General features: G+C 48.6%; 10 protein-coding genes across 10 annotated transcripts; 5 read left to right on the forward strand and 5 right to left on the reverse strand.

Annotated features, from left to right (window-relative positions):
* Positions 1–796: 796 nt before the first annotated feature.
* Positions 797–1,692, forward strand: PENARI_c041G00024 (Rab family GTPase; the record flags this gene model as incomplete). Its single annotated transcript, XM_022637093.1, has 5 exons — positions 797–817; positions 879–891; positions 991–1,380; positions 1,434–1,514; positions 1,565–1,692. 5 exons carry the CDS (start codon positions 797–799, stop codon positions 1,690–1,692), a joined length of 633 nt encoding a protein of 210 aa, XP_022483025.1.
* Positions 1,693–2,446: 754 nt separating this feature from the next.
* PENARI_c041G02227 (F-box protein) lies at positions 2,447–3,535 on the reverse strand (the record flags this gene model as incomplete). Its single annotated transcript, XM_022637100.1, has 1 exon — positions 2,447–3,535. One exon carries the CDS (start codon positions 3,533–3,535, stop codon positions 2,447–2,449), a length of 1,089 nt encoding a protein of 362 aa, XP_022483008.1.
* Positions 3,536–4,206: 671 nt separating this feature from the next.
* On the reverse strand, positions 4,207–5,345 carry PENARI_c041G10432 (ribosome biogenesis protein BRX1; the record flags this gene model as incomplete). The annotated part of the gene is made up of 2 exons (XM_022637139.1): positions 4,207–5,050; positions 5,116–5,345. 2 exons carry the CDS (start codon positions 5,343–5,345, stop codon positions 4,207–4,209), a joined length of 1,074 nt encoding a protein of 357 aa, XP_022483021.1.
* Positions 5,346–5,766: 421 nt separating this feature from the next.
* On the reverse strand, positions 5,767–7,100 carry PENARI_c041G04113 (uncharacterized protein; the record flags this gene model as incomplete). The annotated part of the gene is made up of 7 exons (XM_022637110.1): positions 5,767–5,772; positions 5,886–6,003; positions 6,055–6,165; positions 6,233–6,294; positions 6,347–6,505; positions 6,578–6,986; positions 7,054–7,100. The coding sequence occupies 7 exons, from the start codon at positions 7,098–7,100 to the stop codon at positions 5,767–5,769; spliced, it is 912 nt and encodes a 303-aa protein (XP_022483013.1).
* A 1,291-nt stretch (positions 7,101–8,391) lies between these two features.
* PENARI_c041G07907 (uncharacterized protein) lies at positions 8,392–10,176 on the forward strand (the record flags this gene model as incomplete). The annotated part of the gene is made up of 3 exons (XM_022637125.1): positions 8,392–8,478; positions 8,544–9,983; positions 10,057–10,176. 3 exons carry the CDS (start codon positions 8,392–8,394, stop codon positions 10,174–10,176), a joined length of 1,647 nt encoding a protein of 548 aa, XP_022483040.1.
* Positions 10,177–10,971: 795 nt separating this feature from the next.
* PENARI_c041G10089 (uncharacterized protein) lies at positions 10,972–11,236 on the reverse strand (the record flags this gene model as incomplete). The annotated part of the gene is made up of 2 exons (XM_022637137.1): positions 10,972–11,095; positions 11,160–11,236. The coding sequence occupies 2 exons, from the start codon at positions 11,234–11,236 to the stop codon at positions 10,972–10,974; spliced, it is 201 nt and encodes a 66-aa protein (XP_022483027.1).
* A 1,122-nt stretch (positions 11,237–12,358) lies between these two features.
* On the reverse strand, positions 12,359–14,456 carry abp2 (putative ARS binding protein Abp2; the record flags this gene model as incomplete). Its single annotated transcript, XM_022637116.1, has 2 exons — positions 12,359–14,029; positions 14,079–14,456. 2 exons carry the CDS (start codon positions 14,454–14,456, stop codon positions 12,359–12,361), a joined length of 2,049 nt encoding a protein of 682 aa, XP_022483006.1.
* Positions 14,457–15,745: 1,289 nt separating this feature from the next.
* PENARI_c041G12340 (uncharacterized protein) lies at positions 15,746–17,758 on the forward strand (the record flags this gene model as incomplete). The annotated part of the gene is made up of 1 exon (XM_022637143.1): positions 15,746–17,758. One exon carries the CDS (start codon positions 15,746–15,748, stop codon positions 17,756–17,758), a length of 2,013 nt encoding a protein of 670 aa, XP_022483043.1.
* Positions 17,759–18,231: 473 nt separating this feature from the next.
* PENARI_c041G03850 (WW domain-containing protein) lies at positions 18,232–19,837 on the forward strand (the record flags this gene model as incomplete). Its single annotated transcript, XM_022637109.1, has 4 exons — positions 18,232–18,299; positions 18,365–18,608; positions 18,672–18,821; positions 18,875–19,837. The coding sequence occupies 4 exons, from the start codon at positions 18,232–18,234 to the stop codon at positions 19,835–19,837; spliced, it is 1,425 nt and encodes a 474-aa protein (XP_022483011.1).
* Positions 19,838–20,423: 586 nt separating this feature from the next.
* PENARI_c041G08109 (uncharacterized protein) lies at positions 20,424–21,103 on the forward strand (the record flags this gene model as incomplete). The annotated part of the gene is made up of 3 exons (XM_022637129.1): positions 20,424–20,462; positions 20,586–20,655; positions 20,784–21,103. 3 exons carry the CDS (start codon positions 20,424–20,426, stop codon positions 21,101–21,103), a joined length of 429 nt encoding a protein of 142 aa, XP_022483039.1.
* Between the last annotated feature and the right edge of the window lie 813 nt (positions 21,104–21,916).

Below are 21,916 nucleotides of genomic sequence, written 5' to 3' on the forward strand. Positions count from 1 at the left end.
AATACCACAGATTCATCAGATACATCAGCAATAATCAAATGGCCAGGCTGAATGCCAATTTGGTGATGCTGCTAGTGTGCAGACTAACAGCCTGGAATGAAAACTTGCGTAACAAAAAGACAGAGCAGTGCAGTAGACAGAGTCCAACGTGGGGTGGGAGGACGAAGGATGAAAGAGGAAAAAAGAGGAAATAGAAACAAAAGAGTCGACGTGAACCTGCTAGCGTATGTAGCAACAGCCTGGAGCAACGGCCTAAATGAAAACTTGCACCACAAATTGATAGAGCACTGTAGTGGTCAAGGTCCAAAGATGAAACGTAAGGAGAAAAGTGAGAGGAGAAGATAAAAGAGAAAGAAATAGGAAAGAAAGTGTCAACACGAAGTCCAAGCAATGAGCCAAGTTGACCGATCAGGTAGTTCTGGTAGCATTTCAGGCTGTTGCCAGACAGTTTGACATGAAAATATATGTAACAAAAGGGCAGAGCAATCCACTGGACAATAGTCCAAAGTGAAGCTGAAGCTATCTACTATATTGCCGATAGCACAGACCGCCCGCGATAAAACCCAAGATCACATGATCCGCTAAGACGGGCTCGGCATTAAGGAGAGGCCAAAGACATCACTCCTCTACTGATTCTCATTGCTTTTTGTGTGTGCTCCCCTTTATTTGCTTCTGCCTGCAGGCTTAGTGCTGACGTATCTACTTCACTCTCAAGTCCTTCTTTCTAGTCTTCACCTATCCCGCCACCTTTACCCTTCAATATCACCCCTCGGGCTTGAGCTAGATCACATTCAAAATGGCCAACGACGAATATGACGTGAGTTGACTCAGACCATTTTTGTCTCTTGTATCAACGTACTGATGATATTCCCACATAGTTCCTATTCAAAGGTAACGTTGCCACCTTATGCTGATGCCCGCCTTCCTATTATCCGCCCCTTGTCCCGAAAATCGCGAGACTGACAGTGGACATATTGTTGTGGTGAATAGTGGTGCTTATCGGAGACTCTGGTGTTGGTAAATCCAACCTGTTGAGTCGTTTCACCCGCAACGAGTTCAACTTGGACTCCAAGTCAACGATCGGTGTGGAGTTCGCGACCCGTTCTATTCAAGTCGACTCGAAGACAATCAAGGCACAGATCTGGGATACCGCTGGTCAGGAGCGCTACCGTGCCATTACCTCTGCCTACTACCGCGGCGCTGTCGGTGCCCTCCTCGTGTACGATATCAGCAAGCACCAGACCTACGAGAATGTCAACCGGTGGTTGAAGGAGCTCCGGGACCACGCCGACTCCAACATTGTTATCATGCTTGTCGGTAACAAGAGCGATTTGCGCCACCTGCGTGCGGTCCCTACTGAGGAGGCCAAGCAGTTCGCTAGTGCGTTCCTAGATAATACGTATTCTTGAATATGTGGCGCTGACAACCAACAGGCGAGAACAACCTCTCATTCATTGAAACCTCCGCCCTCGATGCTAGCAATGTTGAGCTGGCCTTCCAAAACATCCTCACAGGTAGGTGGCCTGTTCTCCCAATTGTTGCCTTCCAGTTCTCACCCCTCCAGAAATCTACCGCATCGTTTCCAGCAAGGCCCTCGACTCCGGGGAGGGTGGCTCTAACCAGGTCGGCGACCGCCGTCCCGTCATCGACTTCACCCCGCAGGACACCGAGCAGAAGCAGGGCTGCTGCTAGTTTCACTCTTCGCGAGGACGACGCACCGACCGCCACGACTCTTCTTTTTGCGATGTGATATTGAGATGGTCTTGATCTGTGCTGGAGTCTGGAATTCGACGGCTACAAAGATAATACACAGGCGGGATCTGGTAGAGAAACTATTTGGGAAGATAGGGGTCTTCAAGAACTGATGTACCCGGCTGTTGGTTCCCTTCTCCCGCTTTCTTTTTTTCTTTTGTTAACTTCTTTCTCGTCGTCAACGAAATTGATCCCCTTTTTTTTTACCTTTTTGCGCGACCGGTGTGCTTCATTTGTTTCTACGTTGTGTCGCCGCAGTTTGCTGGTGCAATGAACTTTGGCGTCTACCATTGCGGCTGCATGTTCTTTGTATGAAAGTTCCGAAAATCAGTATATTCTTTCCCGTACTTTCTGGTAGTCTGATGGAAGTAATGTGTTCCTAGAGCTTCGGGCCCACATGCTCCACATGGCAATTTACTTGTCCGGCCTGGCCTTTTATAGTGCGGTAATAATAATTAGCGCCTATAGAGTAGGGCCTGGGAGAGTAGATCGTCATTTATGGCAAGATCAACAGTGGGCTGATCTCTTCGGAGAACAAATCAGGTGTAGTCACGAACCCCTATACGACAATGTCCACGCTGTTTGGGCTATCAATTACCTGTTAGGTCAAGAAAAGAACACATATGGACCCGCAAATGGAAACTCCAGAACGAAACAAATACAGAAAGTTAACACTAGCCACATAACGTTATGTCTAATCAAGCACTATGCCCATGTCACGATCAACAACTGCGGACCGCAACTCTCCAGCATCGAGACCGCGCTCATTCATGACATACTCCAATGTATCACCAAATGTCTCGCCATTATCGCGGAACCAATCACCCAGGGAACATACATACTCCTCCACCTGCTCCTTCAAGAGAGCATGATCTCGCAACCATAAAATCTGACCAGGATCAAGCTTCATCATGTCCTGGATGATGTAGTAATGCGGGATCTCGTCTCCCCAGCCCTCAGACCCGGGGTCATGGGAAAGATCATTGCGAAACCGAGACCTGTATTTGGCTGGCGAGTCGGTGAAATTGCTCGGGTGGGCAACATGGAAATATTGCTGCAGTGAAGATCCCGGGGCCTTTCCAAACGACGACTGATTCTCCAACGAGAACGTATTTGATGGTGGAGGATAATTCAGATGGATGTTGAACGAGAGCTGATGATTGCTCTCTGGATAACGCTTACGGAACTTGCGTTGAATAGTCCCATTGCTAGGACAGATATGGTTCTGCACAACGTCACTCATGACAAGACGAAGGTCTTCAATCTCGGCCAGCTCCTGGGTCGACCAGTTATGAAGTAGCTGGGCCCGTTCCAAGACTACATGGCGAATATTGCGAGAATGCCGGTCATAAGCACGAGAATGGAATGCATTGTGGTATAACCATAATCGGTACACCGCGCGGCGCACACGCAATCGCTCTTGATCGGTGAGAGAGCGGCGATTCTCATAGTCAGATTTCCACTTCTTGAATGGGAAGACGGCCTCCCATTTCTGTGCTACCAGGCCTATCTGGATGACTTGTTTCAGGAGGGCATCAGACATAGACGCATGTCGGATGTGATGAGCTGGCTGGCTGTCGTTTTGCGTCACCACTTGGATGATATCATTGAGGGGCCCGAATTGGGTCTCGGCGACACTGGCTAGGATTTGCTGTTTGTTTGACGATTTGAGAACGCGATGGAGTCGACGACAACTTGCCGACAAGTTGAAAACATCAGAGACTGAGTCGCACGATCGAAATATTTGGAGCAGAAGCTCCGTTGCAAGATGTTCAACTTTCATGATCGTCTGTGTTGATTCTGGGAATACATGACCCATTAGAATGACTCACATGGGAAATAAACCACATATTGTAGACGAGTTACCTTTTAGAGGGTCTTTGTATCAGGATGGTAGATTTTGATGGAAGGATAAGAGAACGTCTCTCGAGACTTAGGTCTGGATCAGATTGGACAGTGTTGTTGCGAATTGATGTAACAACAGTCGCGTGTAGGTTGGGTCTACAGGAGGTGTACCCCGGCGTTGGGGCTGGTGAAAACAACAGACATGGATTGAAGCGCAGACATATTGAGATAGTGACCTTCTTTCAGCCACAGAGGGCTATTCAGCGAAATCGATGCCATGATAGATGGTGTCAAAAGGAGACTGGGATGACGGGGGTTGTGTTAGCGGGTCGCGATCTCTATATGGAGCTTAGCTAATCTCGCCCCTTGCATCCAGGGATCAACTACTTCTCAAACGCAAAGGCTTGAAATCGTTTGGAACCAGCGAAATGCATTGCAAAGAAGGATGGAAATAATCAACTTTTGAAATTAACCAGGATGAGACATTGCCCCGACGCCTTAACGGACCATGGATGAGAGCGTCGCATCAAATATACACATGTAGTCGAAACATCATCCCGAGGGATATCAAGTCTAGAAACAGCACGACGAAACAAAAACACAGAACCCTTATGCAAATAGCTTCCTTGTGTCCAAGGCATCCTGCTTCCGCTCAGAGTTGTCGGACAGACCCAGACCAGAGCGCTTGGCCACCCGGTCGGTCTGGACATCTCGGCGCTGGGAGTAGCGACCAGCCTTGCCCATGCGGACCTCACGACGGACCTGGTTGGGGCTGACGTATTCCTTATTCTCGTAGATGACCGGTCCACCGAAGCTGCCCTCCAGAATGACAATGGGGGTCAAGACAAAGCGGGGACCGATCTCGACCAGGGAAACCTCGGGCTGACCGTCCTTGCCCTTGGGTGCGGCCTTGGTCTCCTCGCCTTCCTTCTTCTTGCCAGCCTCTGACTCGCGGATCTCGTAAACGCGAATCCAAATCTTGCCATCCACGCCGAAGATACCGATAATGCGATCGACGAAAGGCTTCATGCCTCGGACACCACGCTTGGGGACACAGAAAACTCCCCGCAACATCTCTCGGACAAGCGCCCGGTATTCACTGCCAGCAACGCCCATATCGGGGCCTTGTTCGTCGAAGGACCGGTCAAACACGACCAGGCCGCGACCACCCTTGAGGCAGTTTCCTGCGAATCCTGCGCCGAGCTCTCCCATTGTGTGCAAGTTGTTGAGGTGGAACTTAATTGTGGGTCCGTTAGGAGGACGTGACAGCCAGAGGTAGAGATCCTGGCCATTCTTCTTGGCCTCGAGAAAGAAGATGACATTGCATGAGTGCAGGTCGGCGAGGGAGTTGAGAAGGAGGTTGTAGCCAGCTGTCTTCTTTTTCGTATCGAGCTTGGTCTCTTTGTGGGTGTGAGGAAGGAGGCCGCAGATATCTGACATCAAGTGACGGTGGCTGAATGCAATTGTCACGGATCAGTAAAACGATTTAGCATTCTTCTCAAATCGCGATGTCCTTACCGGTATGAAGCACCCCTCGAAGTTAGAATGAGTACCCGGGTCTTAGGCATAAATCCAGAGGCAAGTTGCTTCTTTGCTTCCTCGATTCCCTCATCCTCTTCTTCCTCCTCGCTATCGGTGGTGTCGTCCTCCGCAGCGAGGAGCTCCTCCATCTGAATGTCCTCGTCGTCCAGCTCCTCCATTGGCTGTTGAGCCTTCTTCTTTGAGACAGTCTTGTAAACAGCGGCCATGGCGACTGCAATTTGTGTGAAATTTGGATTGAAATAGGTTGTGCAAAACTAGCCCGAAATCGAAAAGTTGATGGCAGAATATTTTTTGTTCGTCACCGCCATTGGAGATCGAAGATCACGTGTTGCGTAGGAAGTTTTCCTTGCCTGTCCATCTGCCGCTTGCCACCGCCTGCAGGTCTTCGACGAGATTAACATCCCATGCCTACCCACTTATGTGGGCCTATTGCCCTCAGAAATGTGTGAATATTCTTGTTTTCTTGGCATCTGTAAGATAGCCGACACTGCTGTGGTTCTATATGAAATTCAATTCGTGCTTGGATGGTGCAACACTAGATTTTCATGATTACTATTTGCTCCCGAGAATATATCGTCGTCCAGTAGTTGGGCTGAACACAAATCAGTTGTTATTCCGAGTACAAATCTAAAGCTTTATACTACAGAAGCGCTCCGTTCAACCCCTATGGAGGCTAAGAACATGACCTCTCAATATAATTGAGAGTCCAATGCCCTATGTAGATATGAAAACCCCTCCTGTGTCACCTTGAGACCTGCAAGGTAGTTTGCAAACTTAAGCCTTCTTTCAAAGTCCCAATCTTTGCCACGGTAAATTAGGCCATATAAAATCCCTGCAATGAAGGTATCTCCAGCTCCGATAGTGCTATACATAGTTTATTAGTATGGCTTTTTAAATATGATATCCTTATCTTACTCCGCAATCCGCATGTTTCCCTCAGTATATGCCGGGACATGAAGTATATCGCCAGTCTGTTTTTCAAATGCTGCAGCACCGGCATCTCCCCAAGTGCAAAACAGCAACGATCTGCATGAACGAGGGTTATCAAATTGCATTTCTCAAAGACATCCATGTATACGAAGTTGCAGCTTACGCTTGGCATGCTTTCAATGATTGCAGTTTCAAACATTCCTGGGCGGAAGTATAACCTTTGTTCTGCTTGGACATTAGCTGTGCGTTTGAAGACGCCCCAAACAAATGTTCTCACCTGCGCCCAGCCTTTTGAATAGAACACAACGTCTGCTGTCCCAGCAAGTTCCTGCAAGCCGGGCCGCCCTGGCTTTTCCACCTCAACACTGATTCGGGCTCCAGGGAAATGGTCGCGGATATATTTAATGCATTCAGTTGTCACGTCTGGCATACGACCCTTTCGAATCGTTAGTACCCAATGTGGCCGATCGAGATCCAATGAAGACAACCCAGTATATACCGAACATACCTCAAAGTGAAACCAGGGCTGACCAGATACCTTACGCAGATTCTCGACTGCAATTATGAATTCCTGAAGAGTCATGTCCGGCAGCTCATTATGATTGAAAATTGTTCTGCTGCCAGTGTTTTGGCTCTTGATGATATAGCTGGACGCTGGCTCGTCGAATTGTTCTCGGTAAATACAGTGGTCCAACTGGACCTGATCACCAAGACCTATTTTAATCAGCTTAGATGCTGCCGACGATCTGGAAGGGAGAACAGTGATTAGATTCAAATTCAAAGATGACTCGTCGTTGGATGATCCGCGTGGTACTAATTGCCCTAGAACCTCGAGTGTGTTTGGGCAATTCCCTCCCCGACGACGGTCAATAGTTGAAGCCCGAAGCTTCTCATCTTCACTGGGGTAATGAGGCACTCTAATAAGTTAAGTGTTAAATTACTAAATGAGTTTATGGTGTGTGGTGAAGTAGGGCAGAAACTGACGTTAAAATTGTATCGAAATAGCATGCTCCTGTCGCTACAAGAGTCATAATGGGAGCTCTGATATGTCTGGGCAGCGTTTGGCCTTGCGTCAAGGTATCAACAAGCTGTTGATAGAGTCGAAAGATGTCCATCTAGGATATTATGTGGGGCATCGCGTGATTTATACAGACAGATCACGTGCCAATATCCAAAGTGGAGCCCTACCTTCCTAATCTGGATGGCAAACGACCCCCTCTATCAACAAGTTTAACCCTTACTTTTGCAGGTTCCCCTGGTACGACGGGCCTATTATTCCCGTAGTCACCACCGTCTAGTGAGATCTCCTTCCCTATGATTACTTGGAAAGTTACCTGGTATGACTGAAGAATCCCTATGCTTCCATTCGTAAATAGCAAAGAAGTGGAAAATAGGTGATAAAAGATAAAACAAGGGTCGACCAAAGAAAAGCAAACATAATAAATTGAAAGACATCGAAACAATGTAAGCAACAATATGTTACGGAGATGCTTATGTCTGGTATGATTTATTTCTATTTGAATGGGCGAGGCTATCTAGAGATTGCCCGGATACACTATAGATGGCACTGTAGATTGTCCCGGCACCCTGAAATGCTTAATGTTATGGTTTCATGGTTGTTTAGGTACGTTTAATGACATGTCTATTAAGCGAAAAATGGCGAATGCTTTCTGCCATCTCTTGTATACCAACATTTCTCGTGGTTTGCTTTGACATGACAGCTATTTGTTAGTACGTTGCAAATTTCCTAAAAGTGACCCTAGACACTCAAATATCCGGGGATGTGATTTAGCGAGGTTTCATAGGGCCTAGTGTTTTCCTGCAGACATTTTTGTTGACTTACAACTGTCAATCTGTTGATGCGGATAGACTAGGGTAATCATCGACACGTGGGAGCACGTGCCCATCTATACTTTAATACGACGACCTCCATTATGGAGGGGCTTCATGTCTTTCAATGTCAATTTTGAAAGGACGTGCTACACAATAGAACAACTCAGAGTTCTCTTTCTCTTAATTCATCGTTCAATGGCATGCTTCATTGCGATATCCCACTAGAGGTATACAAAGAAGCAAGCAGGCTGCCGTGGTGAAGAAGACAAACCATCTCATAGATACATTATTGGAGCCATGAAGAGTATTAAGTCCAGATCTTTGGAATTCCTTTGATACAATACAAAGCAACCACAGATGTATTCAACAAACATTTTGTATGTTCAAATAATTAATAAATCTTCAGTCTGTTATATATTTGGCTTAATGTTCATCAAGTATTAGTTCCATTCTCATAGCATCCTCCAATCACTGGAATAATCTGCAAAGATGGGCCAGCGTCATAAGGTCTTAGAGACTGACAACCCAACCGCAAAGTTTCTCTACACTATCATCAAGCAATTAGACTTGAAATCGGTGCGCTTCTGTCAACATATCGCTCTAGTATTCAAGAACAGTTCTAATCATCTCAAGGGGTATAGATCAACTGGAATCGTGTTGCCTCCGATCTTGAGATATCAAATGGTCATGCTGCTCGCATGCGATATTCCCGTTTTCGACAACAGATGGATGGAACTACAGGAGTGACCAGGGCAAAAAGAAAGTCGAAGAAAGGCAAAGCGGTGGAACCACCACCTGAAATGCAAGCAGTTTCCCCAATGGACCTATCTATGATGCCCAAGATGGAGCCCGTGGACTCATCCTTGCACAGCACTCCGTTTTTCAAAAGCGAGTCGAGAATCCAAGGGTACCCAAGCACGCAGGAGTTTGCGAATTATCCTCCCCAGTCAATGCCCGACAACAGTATACAGTCGTACCTCTACCTGCCACAAGACTTTGCATCAAGGGGGTTCCAATATGCGTCGAGAATGCCATCTGGCCTACCATTGGTCAGCTCGGGGACATCCTTCATGAACCCATACCAATCTCCGGAAATTTCAACCAGCTATCCATATGTATTGACAACAGGACAAACAGACTTTGACACGCAGGATTTTGGAATGCAGCTGCCCTTATCTAGCTTTGGTCCAACCATCAGTTGGGAGCCCCGGCCGTCTTCTCATGAAGGTCTTGACATGGTGAAACTCGAAGAAGGGCAATCGAGTAAGGCGAGAGCCTTGGATCTCGGCGACCAGCTTGGCAAACTGCCCATTCAAGCCGTCGACCGTTCCATGGACGATGTTATTGATCTTCCTGACCACCACACTCAAACTCAACATCCCATTCACCATCCCGCTCAAAGCTTTACCAACCGTCAAGTCAACCCAACTGCTCACCACCAGGTGCAAAGAATTGTTGATCGCTACCTTGATCACGCTCAACAGCAGATCCAAAACACCACTGAACCCCACGCTCAATATCCCAGTCAGCGCCCCGCCCAAAACCAGAATAATCGTCACGTCGATCTACCCGCTCAACTCCAGGCTCAACAGATGGCTGATCACAATCCTCATCTCATTCAAGAGCAGGCCGAGGAAATCGGTGGCAACCGGGTTGACACCCCAGATCAACAGCAAACTCAACCTATGGCTCAAAATCCGGCTCCAAGTCCTGTCAAACACTCAGTTGACCAGTCCGCTAAGCAACCCGTTCGGACACCTGATCCGCGACCTGTTGAGATGTCCGTTCCAATAACCTCTCAACAGCCTCTTCTGGAGCTTGCTAAACCTGTCCAGCAAGCCGTTCAGCAACATATTCGGCAGCCTGCTCAGACACCAGACCAGAATTCCACCCAGAAAGTAGCTCAGTACGCACTTCAACAACTCGTCCAGCAGCCCGTTCAAACACCCACTCAAGGACCTGCTCAGAACCCTGCTCAAAACCCTGCTCAACACCCTGCTCAACACCCTGCTCAAGAAATCGTCGATGAGGAAATTGACTACCCCTTCCGATACACAGTTCAACAGTCAGGCCAAAACGCTGTAGGTGGGCCTGTTGAAAACCCCGTTGATTGTCGGAGCGATGAGTCCAACTATCAACCGTGTCAGCCAACAGAGCAGGGACCGAAAGAACAGAGGGCAGTCGTCCAACTTGAGACAACGCAAGATTGAGCAAGCCTCGGAGACTCAGATGTGGTTCAAGGCGCAGCAGATTCGGTATTTCTATGATTATTAAGGGATTTGGTTCACTGACAGATCATTGAGTATGATAATCCCTTGCTGTAAGAAATTTACTTTACTTTTCTTTTCTTTTCTTTCTTGTTTTGGAAAAGCTAGATCGTTCTTCGTTGTACTCAATCTTTTATGCAATAGAATGTCATATTCTCTAATTATCGGCCATTTCTATCCAACAAAGTTGAGCGCCTACAGGTAGTATTCACTTGAGGCTGGTAAATTATAGCCAAAGTAAAGGTCAGTGCTAAAGGTTGTGAAGATATGAATGCCAATGTAAAGCTTTCGAAAGCGGCCCTGTCAAATTCAGAAAATTAAAGCAGGAACCACGAAGTCCTGCTGGGAAACAATGGTAGTCCCAAGCTGTAATGTATTCCCACCGTATGCACATGAGAGACCCAAAATCATGTCCTGGCCGGGTGTTGGCGGGTACCAATTGACGCTAGCTTTCTTTTCTCTGCGGATGGAGGATGCGAGGATGGCATTTTCGTTCGAATCTGAGGATCAAATGAATGCAAGGTACCTGTTGATATGTTCCCGTTGTCCTCAATATGGCAAGATCATCCGGGTTTGGGTTCAACACCGTAAAGTGTCCACGCGGCTGATGCATTAACTCTGGTTGCCTAGACTCTGTCTCTAAAGGGAATTGGAGTATCCAGGGCGCCCTTACCTGGCTCGAATAGCAGCGGCGGGAACCAGTCCGTAACAACAGAAAAACCACAAAAAATCACCAAGAATGAGCAGGGTCACAAAGAAAGCGCATGTCGTGCGTAGGGCAAGAATGCGAACCGAAAACCACTTAGTACTTATTATCACCCTCAGCTTTTTGAGCGACATCTGCTAGAGAAGATTGACGTCGGCCTACCACCATGGGAATCTCAGGATCTGGCCCGTATTGTTCGAAGAGGAACACGCAGGCAGCCCTGGTTGCGAGTTGTCAGTTATAGTATTGGGGTAGATAGATAGAGTTATGAGGGGAGGGCATACCCGTCGGCCTTGCTCATATCGCAAAGAGCATTGGCGACGGGCTCATGGACGAGCTGATAGACGGGGCGTATCAGCATGTATACCAATCATATAGTCGTGGAGTAGGACGCCCGCGAGAGAAAGAGCCTACGCGCTTGCACGACAAGATTGAACGATGTGATTGCATGACGAGAAACGATTGTAACGATAGGCAACGATTGCCACGATGCGAGGCGAAACGATAGTAGGTAAAACGATACACAGTAAGAAAAACGACTGCACGGTGTAAAACGAAAGGAAACGAGGCGAAGTGAAAGGACCGAAGTGAAAAGAGATGCAAAACAATTGTACAGGCGAAACGAAACAATGCCATTGCACGATGCGGCGGAGGGTGTCACCAACCTTGAGCTCAGGGGAGAAATAAATGCAGTTTAGCAGGAATTGGGAGGTCTGCCTTCCCCCAGGGAGGCATCTTGTTGGCCATTCTGAGATTCAGGGCCAGAAAGAAAGGCTTTAGGAGAGTTTAAGCTCGTGAGGCGATTAAGACGAAAAGGAAAAGAAGAAGATACGAAAGTGCAAAGAGGAAGAAGCACTCCTAGGGATCAGGGCAAGCAAACAAAGGGGGTCTGATCTCTGAAGCAAGTATGTCATGCCAATAAATAATGTCTCTAGGGTATCGACGCGAACAAATCTTAAGGTACAAATGGTATATGCTGAGACGTGTTAAAATATCAGACATGCAGCTAAAGAATGTAACGTGATTGAATATCAAAGGGGTATCCTAGACATAAAACAGTCGCGATCCGACCTCTACAAACCTGGAGCTAAGCCAGGATGACGAGAGGTGACATAAGAGACAACACGAGTATCAAAGCTCAAAAAGAGAAAAGAGAAACGGAAGGTTCCCCCCACCGGGAGCTCCGCAGTGAGTGCTAGGAACCGAACTCGGGCTCAACACTGTATGGGTTGGCCTAAACAGTAACTGTAGTGTTTCACCACTAGATAATTTCAGCGGGATAAGGGTTAAACTTGTTGATAGAGAGCTGCTTTCCATTTCCCGGTTAGGAACATGGATACCTGATCAACCAGGTTTGCCACCTGGTTTCTCACTTAACTTGGTGTGCGTCGATCAAAGAAAATGCGGCAATGCTCAGAAAATGGATATCATGAAAAGATAAAAACAGAGGCTAGAACCGCGCCTATGCTTCTATTGGTTAGCGTCAGATGTCTGCCATGACGGATTCGACGATCTTTCGCTTGTAGCTGGATAAAGCCCGGTCCCTTTTCTGCATCTGTGCCCGGAGCTTCGAGTAACGCTGTTTCCAGGTCGCTTCGGACACAGGATAATTGAGATCATCATCCTCATCCAGATCAGGGTTCGCCATGCTGCTGCTGTTGTCGATCATGTGATGACCAGAAGCCATGCCTGTACTTTCCAGATCGGCTGTAACCATAGTCTCAAAACTACGGTCAATGTTTCCAAGTGTAATTTGCATCGAGAACTGGCCGGAAGTTTTGTGATCGTGGGAGATGGAGTAATTGAAACCAGCTGCATCTCGGCTTCCATCGGAGTTTGTCATGGCACGTTCAGTCCTCACCACCATGGAACCTGGATTGCTACCAGGGAACCCAAAGTGGTGTCCAACGCCAAGGTGGAAGGCCATGATCGAAGGAGGCATGTCAATTTGACTATGTGAATACAATGTAGACAGATTGATCACCATCGCAGAGGCCAGTGCTTCAGTCTCATCGTGGGTGAGAGGAACACCCCGTCCGATCAATCTGGCATGTATGAGTTCGGCAGAGAGCGCGCGGACTATGTCGTCCATGGCAGGACTGGATGCGGTATTCATATTGTTTTGGTTGCCCGAAGAAGGCATTCGATTAATAGTACCAGCGTTCGTATTATTCGTAGTATGATGTTGCTGGCGACCATTAGCTGCCTCGGCCCCGGAGATGACTGCGCCATTGACACCGTTGACTACCAGTCTCGGAGGAGTCGCAAGACGGACTGGTGCCCCGGAGTGTAGTGGAACTTGCAATTGAAGTTTGCTGGGCCTTCCTTGTGTAATTGGAGTCGGTGTTTGATTATAAGGTGGGGTTTGAAAAGATTGAGGGGGGTTCGAATCAAGCCCAGTAGGAGAGGTTTGAGTGCCAGTGTTAGGAATCTGTGACGATTCTCGACTGGGATTGACCTGAAAGGTAGAAAAGGAGCCCGAAGTCGGGCCTTTGTTTGGAGGCCTGCCTCGACCTTTTCCAGTAGACAGACCACTGCTGCTTGGCCAAGCAGATGAGACAGCCGGACCGTGTCGTCTTCTTGTACGGGTCTTCTCACCGGTCGACGGGGTCACAGCGGATCGAGGCTCAGCAGACATGAGAACATCCGATGGTAGATGGCTTCTCGGTATGATAGCGGATTGAGGATAGTTAGCAGGGGACGCCTCCCGCTCTGGCAGTCTCCAGCGAATATCTTGGTTAGACTGATCTGGTTCTTGGGCTGCCACCCCACCTTGGAAAGAAGAGGCAGCCGTGATCCATGGATCATTGGATTCCATGTCGTCTGGAAATGCACTGAATGGAATTGCGCTCTGCGGGAATGTGACGGAGTGCGCCGGGAAGTTACCGTGCTGGAGGGCGCCCACTGTTGTATCAAGTTGAGGCCGCTTTGTCGCTTTGTCCTCGTCGAGCTCCCTATCCTCGGCCCTTTTTCTACCCCGTTTTGGCTTCCACTGGGGTACAAGTGCCCTGAGCGCGAGGTCTTCCTCTAGCGGTACACCATCGCGAGAATCACTGACAAAAGGACCAGATGGCGGAAGGTTGGTGTAATATGGATGATGTAGATTCAAGCAATAGTTGAAGAATCCGTCGACATGCATAGCACGCATCCAACGCTGGGAAATGTTAGCAGAAAAGCAATACAGGCTTCAAGGGAACACCCACTTTGAGTCGAACAGAGTACTGTTGAACCTTCTGTGTACTCTGCTTCTTTTCCATGGACGGTGGTTCCACACCTAGTTGAATCGCCAGCTCAATCCAAGTCTTTAATTCACCATTTTCCTTCTTGCGAATTAATTCAAAAAGTGCAAAGACGCTAAAGCTTTTGCCGTCACTCCGTGGCGGAGTACGAAACGTTTTCCTTAGTTCTGATGTGTCAACTGTTGATGGAACATTGGGATTGCAATACAGAATAAACTTGACATAGGCGTCATCGATAGTATCGTCAGTAACATCCCGCGACGGAAGAACACGGGTATCAGCATGATCGGTAGGATCCTTCATCGGTTGATGCCGTTGAGGTCCAAATACTGGTGGCGACATGGATGGCCCTGAGCGAGTAGTTGATGATTGGGGGATGGCAGAACGTATGCCCCTCGGCGAAGATTGTAAGCTTCTCGGTGTTTCCCTTCGCTGTAATGGAGGGGAATTGTTGACATCTAGCTGACTGCGAGCACTCCCTAAAGAAGAGGCACTCTGGAGTGTTGATTCCAAGGTCGGGGGATATCGCGCATATTGCTGGACAACCATCGGCGGCCCTCCAAGCTCACGGTTTGGGCGATCACCCGAGTCCATCATCGCAGGAAATGAGGCTTCCATGTGAAGATGTCGGACTGAAGGCCACGGAGCTCCTTCAATTGCAGTGCAAGGCTGGACAGGGTAAGACAAAGAATCATCAGAATCTTGCACCGCACGTCGTCATGATCAGATCAGAAAGAGTACATGTATGACCAAGACACGGAGTAAGGCAACTCTGCAGAATCCAGGAGGTTTCCCCTCGAGGTGGCTGGAAGCGCCCATCCTTAAAGCTCAAGCTGAGTTCTATTTTGGGGCCATCTAGTGCTCCCTAATCAGGACTAGCGTTGTGGCCTGAGGGCGGGGTTGCTGCCCCGGATCACGTGCTCCACACGATAGAGTGAATGCCTGGTACAATTGTATTGTAATTAATGGCGTAGAGCTGTGTATGTACACTAGTATCATCTGCATATAGTTTCCAAAATGATACAATTACAATTCGCCAATTTTTAAGGTAGTTTTGAACTGTATTTTCAGCTCGATTAATTTGCAATATGAAGACTACCCGGGAAATTGAAGTTAGAATCAACGACATGTAAGGTAACTTATCTAACTTGCGTATGGCACGATACAATTAATACAAATACCACACCTTCCCTTTTGAGGTTCAGCTCCCTAAAGCAGTTAGCGTCAAGCTTATCGATAAGGATAATCATTGACTCAGGTGAAGAAACCGGCTTCATCCGGTTCATCACTGCTGTCGATTGATATCGACAGCAATTCTACCATTGTTGTCGCCAGATTCGCCTTCATAGACCCTCCTAGTGCGCGTCATTGCGCGTGCAATGTGGCTCTCTTCGGCGCTGGCCACAATCTTATCCTAGCGCGGCCCTACGAATGTCATAACCGTGAGTACTTGGACCAGTCCCCGCACATCCACGCGCCCCGAGGCCAGCATACCATTTGGTGTAATATATTTGCTTTATTGTTCATCATTTTTGACCTCTTGTTTGCCAGTCGTCCAGTGGTAATGCAGAGGCTGTTGACTGTGCTCTGACAAGCTCTCCACACATTCAGGAGACCCCACTGTATCCGCCATGGCGTCCTCGAGATCCACTCGCCCAGTTCGTTCGAATCGCACCCAGGTGCAGTCCTACCACGAGGAAAGCTCCTCGCAGGATGAAGGACTTGCGACATCACGCCGAGAGTCATTGTCTCTACGTTCGCGCACTACTGGAATGCCAAGATCCTATCGTGAAGAGTCAACGGATGGCTTCGATGAGCTCGATGAGCCCGATGACCAGGAGCTAGATATGGTGGTCTCACCCGCCGCGGAACCACTGGCCTCCGGACCTATTTCTAACCCTCGCGCTTCTCGGCCTCAACGCACAGCTCCAAAGCCCAAACCGGCCAAGAAAACGGGAAAACGGAATCGGGGTCCTGTGGGAAAGCCCTTGAACAAGCGCCCAAAAACAGGGACAGCTGATGCGATCTTTTTGGGATCGGGTGTTGTCCCTCCTTGGCAAACTCTTCCCTACCATATTCTTTTTGATATTTTCTTGCGCGCGTCCCATCCATTGCTCGACGAAGGACGTTCGACTCGCAATGACTCCGTGAAGTGGCTAGTGAACATGGCCCTTCTATGCCGAAGCTTTCATGAACCTGCGCTCGCGGCGCTCTATTATTCCCCTCCATTGCTGCCTGCCCACAAGAGCCATGCTCTTCTCAATCTGCTATCTCAACCTCAAGAGTCACTGTCCATGAACTACTCCAGCAAGATCAAGGAACTTCATGTGGAGGTAGAACCCGTTCTTCAATACAAAAGTGGACCCACTCTCGGCTACTTCGATCTTTCCAGCTTGCTTGAGAAGACACCTCAACTGCACGTCCTGCGGCTGTACCACAAGGACGACTTCACCATGGGAATGCCTCCTTGGCATATTGGTCCCTCGAAATGGACTTACACGGAATCCATGTTTGCCGTCCTTCACCGTGGGATTCTTCTCCGTAGTTTTGAATGGAACTCTCGCTTCTTGGGTACTAGTGAACTTCTTCATTTTATGAGCACACAGCATATGAAACCAGCTTTCAGGGGCTTGAGGGAGCTCAAACTTCTTCACATCGATGATTTTGATATGGAAGAAACACCTTCTCCGAAAACAGCAGCCCTCATTCGAGCCGTTAATTTACTTCCAGAGATTGAGAGATTGGAATTTGTTGAAAGCTCTCTGATCAACGGAGAAACACTGACCAAGCTGCCTCCTACTCTTCGCTCTCTCACCCTGAATAACTGTGATCGGATGTGGTCCGAAGATATTACAACCTTCCTTTCCTCGCATGGTGCAAATCTTCGAGAGCTCAGCCTGAGCCATAACCGCCATCTCAGCCTGTCCTTCGTTCAAAATTTGGCACAATCATGCCCGAATCTTGAATTATTCAAAATGGATCTCTCGATGCATGACGTGTCTAGCTACCACGATGTCGAGCCACACTTTCAAGAATTATTTGCCCAGTCCGAAGTGCCCACATGGCCAGAAACACTTCAGGAAATCGAACTCACCCAGCTGCGCAAATGGAACGATGCAACTGCCGAGGTATTCTTCACATCCCTAGTGAACGCGGCACCTAAGCTCCGTTCCTTGCGACGATTAGCCATAAGTGCAATTCTGAAGATTGGATGGCGTGACCGCGCAACCTTCCGCGAGAGATGGATTGGCCAGCTTGAGAAAACCTTCCTGCGTCGGAGCCCACCACCAGACCCTAGTCTCCGCTCTCTGCGGAAGCGCCCGCTCCAGCCAACTCTCGCAAGTATGAATGGACCTACCGAGACCAAGGAATCATCCGATTCACGTCCGGGTACAGCGGAAAGTGGACCATCGTCCAAACGCCAGAGTGTTCGCCTGGCGCAGAAGACCACAGAAGTTGGAGACGATATTGACGACTCGATGCCGGAGTCGCAGGGGATGTGCGACATTGTCAGCATTCGCATTGATAACCAACGTCCCACCGAAATGCAGTACAATGAGAACGACTTCCTCGACGATGAACTGAGTGGCGACGAGGATTGGGCCGGTGATGACTTTGAGCCCGCCGCTGGGCATGCGTGGTGATTATTGATACCTGTAATATCTTATGATTGTTCTATGAAGTATGACGAGTGATTTCTGGGGTTTTTTTTATCGGCGCCGTTGCAGCTTTTAAACTGAAAAAGGATTGGGGCAGGATAAACAGGAGCAATGGGGGCGCATCTTTTGTTTTTTTTTCTAAAAGAAAATAGCTACTTACGAGCAATGTGGTATTTATGCCAACTTCAGGCAGTTTTAGAAATGCAAATAGGGTAACGAGTTGTCCTGCTGAACATTGCCGTGCTGCCATCCAAATGCTTATACTCGAGACGTTGACCCGGTCTGTGCACGGCGATCAGATGGCCAAGCCCCACAGGATCGTCTTATCCGCAAGTTCTCTTTCAACTTCACACATGTTTACCCTCTGTTGGCATCTCCATTTTATCCTGCCTATTCGTCTTTTGAATGTCTTGAATTTATTTATCGCGATCTTGACCCTGTTCTGACTGGGTTCGGCCATGGCGCCCGAGGCCCCCGCGGACACAGCAGGCCCGTCCTCCCCACCGCCTCGACTACCAGAAGGATGGTAAGTCGACTCGAGAGCGATCCTTGATCCTTGATCCCATAACTCCCAACCTGACCATTTGACAGGCTCGCCCAGTGGGAGGGCGTCCAACGAAAATGGTATTTCGTCCAGCGGACAACGGGCAAGTCGCAATGGGAAATCCCAACCGAACCCGTTCTCCTCACGCCATCAACAACACCAACTCCCCTCGGGCCGGGACCCTCACAAGTGCCAAACTCGAATCAAACGGGCAATAGTTCGCGGGCGGTAGAGACTGGGGATACAAAGGCGGACAGGGATCGTTCTGCGGCGGACAGTGCGAGAGTTTCCGTAGGGAATCGCGCTCATTATATCTGCATAAACGTTGCAAGAATGGCACTGATGGTGGAATAGAGCTCCGGTAATTCCCAGATGCATGGGGGACTGGAGAACCCTCTGCATGGGTCTGCAGGAGTCCTAGGTCCGTATTCGAATCAGACCGGTCAGCACTTGCCCGGGGCGTATGCGCAACATCCTCCCGGGAACGACGGTGGATATGGTCCGGTACGGCTCGAGTATTACTGCTACAGTTGGCACAAGTTCTAACATCTTTGCAGGGACCGTTGCAGCACGGCCATGCTACACAGATGAACGGTTCTCAACCTGTTTTCTATTCAATGCCTGGGCATCCTGGCTATCAAAACGCCCCGCAACACTTGAATCAAGGTATACCCGGAGCCGCCTGGGCAAATGCTGCTGCTGCGTTTCAGGGCCACTCAGGTTTTGACCAAGGGTACCATTCAGAACCGTTTCAAGGGTTTTCTACTGGTCCACTACCTCCTTCGTGGAAAGAGAGTCATACTCCTCAAGGACAGATGACAGGACAGATGACAGGACAGATGGCTGGCATAGTGATCTCTCAACCGCAATGGCAATCCGAGTCGCAATCGAATCAGTCAAATGGTCTCGGTGATCACGTCCCAATTAATGCCCACTCATCAACCCTTTCCCAGCCATTCTTTGGGCCATATTCCTCTCATAATGGTACTGGGCAGTCCCCGAGGGAGTTTCCATCTCGGCCCTCGGATCCGTCCCTCCCTCGGGAAGGGCAACCGTCCCAGGCATCCATGGACGGCTTTTCTAGACATTCGCCGCAGTCCGTGGCTGATCAAGCTACATCAGGTCACAAATATGGCGTCTCTCGGTCTCATCCACAACATCCTTCTACCGATCCTGCGTTGCAGGGATTCTCACCCTTGCAGCACGCTCAAGCTCAATACCAGCAGCAGTATATGATACGAAACCAGGCAGGGCCTGGTATAAATCACCAGACTCAGCAGAGCCAGCAGGGTAATATTCCTCAATATCAAAACCCTCTGGGCCACATTGGTTCCAACAGTTACATACCACAACAACAGTTTGGGCACCCCGGTGGACCTACAGGCTTCTCTGAAACTGCGTACCAAATGCCCTACAGCCAGTCGGGCCACGCACCAGGAACCACCCGACAGGCACCTTTCGAGTCTCAGTTTGTGAGCGGGCCTTGGACGTCGACACCGCCTAACTCTGGCCCGCCCTAGATATCTTGCCGCTTTTGGTTATTACTGCTATTAATTGACACAAGCACACTTCATTGGCTAGTTTGAGCGGATTCTGTGGATATCCCTTGCTGCGGGCCTTTTTCTTCCTATAGATTTCCGGGTTTGAGGTTGTACTTTCTTCGTTCAGCAACCAATCTCTCATTGGCATGTATTGTCCGGATGTTATTGACGTTCTTGCTATCACCTCATGAGAGTAATCCCTTAGTAGGCGATATAGGTGATCGATAAAACCACCAAGATAAAAATGGGGATAGAACAACTTGTGTAGTTCAATCATTTGCAACTGTGAGGAACTTTCCAGATCTATAATGTCATATAAGTCATCTAGTGACCATGGAAAAGGCTGACTGGTAGAGAAAGAGTGTCGTAAATCTGCGCTGATCTAACCTCACCGGCGTCACTTGCTGGTGACAGGTTCTCGCGTCACCTTAATCTTGAATATATTTGTGATTTACAATTTCTCCTTCCTCGACTATCCTCCACATTCATCTTCGAAGCTCGACTGCATCAAGCTTCCACGCACAGCCTCAATTTTTCTCCAAGTACTATTCTGACACATTTCAACATGCCTCAAGGATCCTGGGACGACGAGCGGCACAGAAAGGTGAGTTGACAAGTCCGAATCTGCAAGTGAGGCCGTGGTGAGCGTACACGTGCACGCGCACTCTGTTGGTCATGCATCACGTTGTCGCTGATATTTGCTGACACGTGACTCTCTTTGACCTAGCTTCTACTTGCCATTCTTGCGGACCAGCCCAAACTTGACTTCGAGAGTATCTCGAAGAACATGGGTGATGGTGAGCACTTGAGAAGCCGATGCCAATTTCCACGCACCCACACCTTGTTCAGCCCTAACATGCCGCTTCCTAACTTCTTGCTTGTTTAAATCTATTGCCTCAATACTGATCAACAACCAAATCAACAGGAACCAAGGCCGCTTCTATCCGCGAGCATATCCGCCAATTGAAGATTCGCGTGGAGTCTGCCAAAAATACCCCAGGCTCCTCCCCCGCGAAGAAGGAGAAGCCCACCAAGCCCAAGGTGACACGCGCCAAAGCCGACAAGACCCAATCCGGAGCTAAGCGCCGACGCACTTCCTCGGACGTTGCTGCCCTTGGCTGGGGCTACTTGAGCGACGATGTGGACGTCGAATACTCTGAGGCGGGGACTCCAAGCAAGGAGTCGAAGATCAAGAATGAGCCTGTGGACGATACCAAGCTCGCCGACGAGCCTGAGGTTGAGTAGCTTACTCCCCGTTCATTGGGGTCTCAGGATGCACCTTGCTACCAGTACTTAGTCGTTGTGGCCGCTGTTTCCCCTTTGTTCCGTGATCTAATGGCCTAATTGTGTGCTCTGAATTCTGAATTTGCGACGATATGGGGGTTGGTATTCGCTTTCAAGGTTCTAGTTACAATTAGCATTTACCTAGCACACGGAATTATCGAAAATCACAATCAATTCAACAATTGATTAATTTGAAGTTCACAATGATGCTTTACATCATGTCTCCTTTTGGTTGTGCTGGCCTCATTAACTTGGTCTGCTCTCTGTCACTCCTTTCTACCACGCGTTCCTCAGACAGTAAGGTAAGTGGGGTGGGGATCCGTTTGGTTTACCCAATATAAAATCCTGCTGTATACCAGGAAACGCAGACAATAGGCATATGTTGGCGATTCAGGATAATTGGTGACGCAGGCACCTGGCAATGAAGTCTCATGACTGAAATCGAAAATAGGAGACGCAAAATGTGTCATAAATGTGTACAAGTGCCATGAATTATTGGATAGTTTCTATACGGAAGCCCCGAACCAATTGTACCTCTCCATGCATTACATGCCCTGCTTTGGCCACTCTTTTCCACCTCTTTTTCATCTTTTTTCGAATGCCTTGGGTTAATCGTCTAGATCATATAAGGGGCGGGGTGTGAAATGACTTATGATCCCTATTGTAGTCACGGCTTGAGTAAGGAGCACGTACCCTGTGGTCATTGTTCATGTTCAGGAAGTGAAATGCTAAGAAATAATAATGGAATTGCCCAAGGTGGTCCCAAATTCTCCT

Source organism: Penicillium arizonense (assembly GCF_001773325.1).
Source record: "Penicillium arizonense strain CBS 141311 chromosome Unknown PENARI_contig041, whole genome shotgun sequence".
In the NCBI taxonomy this organism is placed as follows: Eukaryota; Fungi; Ascomycota; class Eurotiomycetes; order Eurotiales; family Aspergillaceae; genus Penicillium; species Penicillium arizonense.